The following is a 6,410-nucleotide window of genomic DNA, read 5'->3' as shown; positions in this document are numbered from 1 at the left end:
ACAAGATCTTGCTCTGTCACCTAGGCTGGAGTGCAGTTGCACAATCGTAGCTCACTGCAGCCTCAACCTCCTGGGCTCAGGCGATGTTCCTGTGTAGCTAGGGCTACAGGCATGCACCACCACACACCCAGCTAGTTGTTTTTATTTTTGTAGAGACAGGGTCTCACTATATTCCCCAGGCTGGTCTCAAATTCCTGGGCTCAAGTGATCCTCCCACCTTGGCCTCCCAAAATGCTAGGAATACAGGCGTAAGCCACTGTGCCTGGCCCAGAGCCGCTTCTTAAACACCTTCAGCACTCACTGCCCCCACCACTGCTTCCCTCCCATCTGCCCCAAACCTATTGCCTCATGTGTTACAAAGGGCTTCACTGTCTACCCAGTGTCTGAGCCAGAAGGCTGCGGGGCATGCTAGCTACCTCCCTCTCCCCTCAGGCCTCTCATCAAATCAGGGACCGGATCTCAGTGGTTCCGAAACTCTCCTGAGCTCTGGCCCCACCGTACCTGCACTTCTCAGCCCTCCTGAGGGTAGGGATGAGCCTGCCTGCTCTTCCTGCCTCCAGTCTCCCGCCTTCTGGTGTGTCCAGATCACGAAGCGACAATGGTAATGTGGAAAGTGCCGCCCTGGTCCTATCAGGCACCCCTGTGATGTGGCTCCTGCTCATTTTTCTCCATGGGCCTCACTGACTTCACCCACACCAAACCACATTTCCCTAGAAGCGCCTACCTCACACTGCCAGACAGACAGGGAGGTAGAAGCAACAAACACTTTTACACCTTTTAGACTCAGTTCAAGCATCAGGTTCTCCACAAAGTTCTCCCCGCTGGGTCCCCAGCTGGAATACCACCTTCTTCCTTTGTGCTCCTATTATTCCTTGTAGAGGCTTCTGGCTCAGTACCCCTAACCCACTACTGGCCTACTGGATTTCCACACGTGCAAGCTCTTTACAAAAATGCACAAGCCCTAAAGACAACTGGCCCCGCCAGCCTCAAGATACAGGAAGCAGAGGAGGAAGTTCTGAAACCAGAGGAGACATCATTCCAAGGAAATAAGAAAAAAAATAAGACTTAAGTCAGAATGATCATCAGATGGAACTTAACAAAGCAACCCGAAATCTTTGTCTCTCTGGGGGAAAGAGTTAACAACATGGAAAAGGGGGCAGACTGGAATAAACCTACAGGTCCGCACTCAAAGCATCAGTGTGAATTCATGATTTTTAATATCTATTTATGTCAGGTATCTCTACCCTATCTTGTTTCTATAAATCTATCTATCTCTATATATATATCTTTGCACTGTATGGTGAGAGCCTAGAGGCAATGACATTCCAGTAACAAGAAGCACATTTGGCACCCAGATCTTGGTTTCTAAATAACATTCTCTGGCCAGGTACGGTGGCTCACACTCGTAATCCCAGCACTTTGGGAGGCTGAGGTGGGCAGATCACCTGAGGTCAGGAGTTCAAGACCTGCCTCGCCAACATGGTAAAACCCTGTTTCTACCAAAAATGCAAAAATTAGCCAGGTGCGGGGGCAGGCACCTGTAATCCCAGCTACTTGGAAGGCTGAGGGAGGAGAACTGCTTGAACCCGGTAGGTGGAGGTTGCAGTGAGCTGAGATTGTGCCATTGCAATCCAGCCTGGGTGACAAGAGTGAGACTCTGTCTCAAAAATAGTAATAATAATCAAATCAAATAAAAATAAATAAATACCATTCTCCATTATAAGGAACCAAGACTCCCTGGAGAAATGGCTGATTCCAGGGCTGGGGCAGGGAACATTCAAGATTAGCCTGGAACATCTTGTTATGCCAGAAGGTAAGAAAGTACTCAAAACATGATGGGGGCAAGCTAAAAACACACAAGAGGCTGCTATAGATCTGGGACAATTTGAGAATCAAGATAAAATCAAAGCAATGGCTTGCAACTCTGAGTAAAATAGGAATCCCTGCATCCATCTTGATAAACAAGTGAAAAAATAAATGGTGAGAAAGGATGTTTTTCTTTATAGTAGAATGCCAACCAATAAATGTACAAGGCATTACGGAGTTAGGAAATCATGTTGGTCAATCATGACAGTAATAACTCGGACAAGACTAATCAACTGATACTATATAACTCTTGAATGAGGAACAAAATACTTAAATAGTCTCAAAGTATCTCCCCACAAATTACTTGTAAATTACAAAGGGGAAATCGTAAATTTAAAATGCAATCTGGCAGACACCAACCTAACCGGGGAACAGAGTTAACAACATCAATGGGACCAGCTGACATTATATGCTGATCATGATGCACTGAGGACACATTGCTTCTGTGATGTTCCTGCCCAGAATGCAAAACCCTCACCTAGCCATGCAGAACCATCACACAAATCCAAACTGAGGCACATTCAACAAAATAGTCTGTATTCTTCAAAAATGTCATGGTAATGAAAGACAAAAGAAGGCTGAGGAATCTGCAGTATTAAGATACACGTTTACAAATGTAACACACGATCCTGCACGAATGGCTACAAAAGACATTATTGGGATAACTGACAAAATTTAAATATGAATCATGGGCTACATAACAGTATTAAATCACTGTTAAACTTCCTGATTTTGACAATAATACTTAAAAAAATACTGAATAATACTTAAAACAATTCTCTTCTTCTCTTAGAAGAGAATGTCCTGTTGTTACGGAAATGCATACCGCTTTGGGCATAATGGGGCATCTGTGCAAATTACTCTCAAATGATTAAGAAAATACGACATGAAGTAGATAAGGCAAATGGGATAAAATGTAAACACTCAGTAAATCTGGATAAAAGATATATAGGAGTTCTTTGTGATATTCCTGTGACTTTTCTGTAAATCTGAAATTATATTAAAAATTTTAAGATTACCAACAAAACAAAACAACAACCCCCGACCAAGAATCCAACAACAAGGGATCAATCAAAATTATGGTACAGTCACCCTATGGAGGCCTTCAAATTACACAGCTTTACAAATCAACTTTGTGAAGATATATAACAATATAGAAAAATGCTTATAACATGTACAATGTTGAATGATAAAAGCAGGATACAAAATATTTTATGTGTATATTATTACAACTACGTAAAAGCAAGCATATAATAAAGACTGAAAGGATAAAACCAAAGTTGATGATAAGGATACTGAGGGGTAGGGAGATTGACTTTTTCCAAAAAATCCACCTGTTAAAAAAAAATACTTGCAGCACTGGCTCTTCCCCTGCTGCTGCGTCAGTGTACAGGGAATCAGAATGTTTACTGCCTTGTCTTGCCTCAGGTTGCCTCACCCCAAACCCTAGCCCCCCACCAAAGAGAACTGACAGAGCAGGACCTGGGGCCCCAGTGGCATGAGTGTCTTTGGGTTGGAGGAGTTGGAGGTCGCAAGGCTCCCATAGCGGCAGTCAGCAGCTCGAGCTAACAAAGGAGCTTCAAAGCCCACTCTGACCAGTACAGCTTGAGCAGCTGTGGACACAGCTAAGGGGGAAGCTCAGCCTTGACTGACCTGAGACTCTGGCGTCCCCTGGCTAGACCGGCAGAGATCTGTGTGAACACCCTTTGGCTGTGCGTGCAACTCCTGGGGGCTCTTGCTGGCAGGCTACCTCCTGGGCACAGACAGTAGAGCTTCTTTGAACCTCCTAAGGTTCAGGAGCTCTTGGATCACCCTATCTAGAGGCAGAGGGCATGGCTTTCATGTCTATGGAGATAAAGCATCAAGTCCTTATCAGACCTTCACACAGTCTACTGAGGATGTGTTCTGATGGGTGACAAAAATAGGTTTAGTTATAAATAAGACTTGCCATTGGAGGGCAAGACTCAGAGAACCCTGAGCAGCTTAGGGAAACAGGAAGAACAAAAGAGAAAGGCTCTTGCTTAATGATGGGGATACAAAAAAAAAAAAAAAAGAAGAAGAGTGAGAAAGTCTCTGCCTCCTTTGCAGGAGAATAGGTTTTAATAGATTTTGCTCCTCTTATTTTAAGAGATGTTTTAAAACTCCTTCCCTGAAGAAGTGGGAATATGAAACAGATTGAGACCCTCAGAACAGGTAGCTGAGGTAGGCAGAGAGAAAGAAACCCCACTTCCAGAGGGAAGCAGCAGCAAAAAACTCATGAACGGTAGAGAAAAACTTACTATACCTGGGCAACTTCTTCGTTAGGAGTATTCCAGACCTGATTCCCAACTGCTCCCCAGCCTAAGCAAAAACCACCAACATTCTGAGTCATGTGACCTGATTTTAAAATATTTTATTACATAACCTTTTCATGGCACCATCAGGAGTAACAGAAAACGTTATTCCCAGTTCCTACACCACATCCTGAAAAATATACATTTGTATTTATATATTTATATCAATACTCCACCCCATCCCATAATTCCACCACCTATTGTAGGTCTTTTGCTTAAAGCAGGAAACTATTCTCTTAGGTAAGAAAATATATATGGAAGCTAAATGAAATAACGGTTAGAGTAACTGGGGACAGTTGGTCGTGGGGACAGGGAGGAAGGGGTTAAGTCCAGCCTAGGCAGGATGCATCACCGGGGTCCATCAAGGTGGAGGAGGACAGTGTATAAAAAGGCAGCGTCACACAGGTGGGCTCTGGGGTCCTTGGTCCATTAGGAAATGGCCTTTGCCTCAGGAAGGAAGGCTTCCCAGTACTTTGCCAGCTGCAAAGAAGTGGGGACAGTAAGCAAGTGCCCCCACCTAGTGGCAGAGCCTAAGCCAGCCTGGGAGGAATCAAGCACAGTACCCTGGCTCTCGCCAAGCGCCTCTGCCCCACAAAGGCAGGCTCCGAGCAGCTGCACAGGCCACACGACCCTCACACCTCCCTCTCGACAGGGAAGGCAGCAGTTCCTGGGCCCCAAGTGCAAGGCCAGTCTCTGAAGACAGTCTTGGCTCCACCCGAGAGGGAGCACCCCTGTGCTGGCCACAGCTTTGCCTGGCTCGGTTAGCTCCTCACAGTGCGGCCACTGTTTCACATACTGATAAGGCCTCAGTCTCAGGAAGGCCAGGTGGTACCATGGGGTGGCTCCTCGAAGGGTAAGCAGTTACAGGGAGATGGGGTTTGTCCTCAAAAACTAACTCACCTCAGAATGAGGGCAGCAGAGCCTGGCCCTCCTGCTTAGTAAAAGACCCTGTTGGATGCTCCATGTCAGAGCAACAGGGCCTATTTTCAATGATCGACTAGAGGAGGGCACAGCCCCTCAGAAGCAGGGCCTGCACATCTTGTCATAGAAGCCCCAAGGAGGCAGCTGGCCTTCGGAGCGGACAGTAGAGGACGAAGGTCACACACAACTTACATACCTGCTGCTGTGAGTAAAGGAGTGTCTCAAGGTACTTGATCACGTGGTTCTTGAAGTCCTTGGATTTCTCTTTCTAGGAGACAAGATTCTACACTGACCATCCAGTTTTCGCTTTCCCTTTCGATGGGATAGTGGTGTTTATTGCTGACCAAGACCAAACACAGTCTCAGAAAGTAGAGGCAGCAGGTGGAATAGCTGTAATTTCCAGCCAAAGAGGGTCTGCCAAGGCCTTGAAAGGCTTTGTGGGAGGGCAGGAGATGGAGGAGAGTGGAGAAGAAAGGACTGGGGGCCGAGGTTATGTGGCAGCTGCAAGCTTTGTGTTTAATTGCTCTGGTCCAGCCACAAATGTAAGACTGCCACTGTGCCTAGGAACAAACACACACTCCCCAAAGAAGGCCATGCCTGCTCACGAAAATTGCCAAGTCACTGGTACCTCTATCTCTTTACCCAATAGAGTTGGACAACACCAAGAGCATTCTAAAACATGCACTGCATGCTAAGTGAGAAGTAGGATCTTCTATCTCACCTCAAACCGCATCACTTCTTTTCGGACCACTGTTGAAATCCTCTCGAAGTCCCTTTCATATTGAGTCACCCGAGACTCCCACTGGGAAGAAAGAGGAAAGAAAGGATCACCTCATATTATGGCATCATTACTAAGCCTTCACATTTGGACATCAATTTTACATATGAGGCCTCAATTGATCATCATGTCTGTCTGTCCCTGTGGGTAAGAGGAAGTGTCACAGAGGATTTCGCATGTAAGTCAGAGTCCAGCAGAAGGCGACTTTAGGGGCTGATTGGAAAAGAGATGCCTGTATTTCAGGCATTTGGGACCAAGTGTGGTCCTTCAAGAAGGCTCTGATACTCCAGCAGCCTCCAGTTTAGGTACTCACCAGCAGGGTTGGAAGGCCTGGAAAACTTAATTTAGTTCTCATGAGAAGGCGTATCTGAACCAGCTACGTAGGTTTTCAAAGACCCAGCCAGGACCCCTCCTGCCAAGATTCTTTTTTTTTTTTTTTAGATGGAGTCTCGCTCTGTCATCCAGGCTGGAGTGTAGTGGCATGATCTCGGCTCACTGCAACCTCTGCCTCT

At 46.0% G+C, this 6,410-nt stretch overlaps 1 protein-coding gene across 3 annotated transcripts in view; it reads right to left on the bottom strand.

Annotated features, from left to right (window-relative positions):
- Positions 1–2,391: 2,391 nt before the first annotated feature.
- The window catches only part of SNX1 (sorting nexin 1), a 48,792-nt gene continuing 44,773 nt past the window's right edge, over positions 2,392–6,410 (bottom strand). For 2 of the 3 annotated variants that reach the window (XM_011967868.1, XM_011967876.1), the window contains 3 exons: positions 5,842–5,922; positions 5,317–5,388; positions 4,239–4,679 (listed from right to left, as the gene is read on the bottom strand). In XM_011967868.1, the coding sequence (XP_011823258.1) occupies positions 4,629–4,679; positions 5,317–5,388; positions 5,842–5,922 (204 nt within the window). In that variant the 3' untranslated portion in view covers positions 4,239–4,628. Of the gene's footprint in view, positions 4,207–4,238; positions 4,680–5,316; positions 5,389–5,841; positions 5,923–6,410 lie in introns of those variants that run through there. The other variant, XM_011967863.1, reaches the window with a different exon arrangement.

The sequence above is a fragment of the Mandrillus leucophaeus genome, unplaced genomic scaffold (genome assembly GCF_000951045.1).
Source record: "Mandrillus leucophaeus isolate KB7577 unplaced genomic scaffold, Mleu.le_1.0 Scaffold12, whole genome shotgun sequence".
NCBI classification, from domain to species: domain Eukaryota; kingdom Metazoa; phylum Chordata; class Mammalia; order Primates; family Cercopithecidae; genus Mandrillus; species Mandrillus leucophaeus.
Note: the sequence above shows the minus strand (reverse complement) of the source record. Positions and strands in the feature narration are given on the sequence as shown.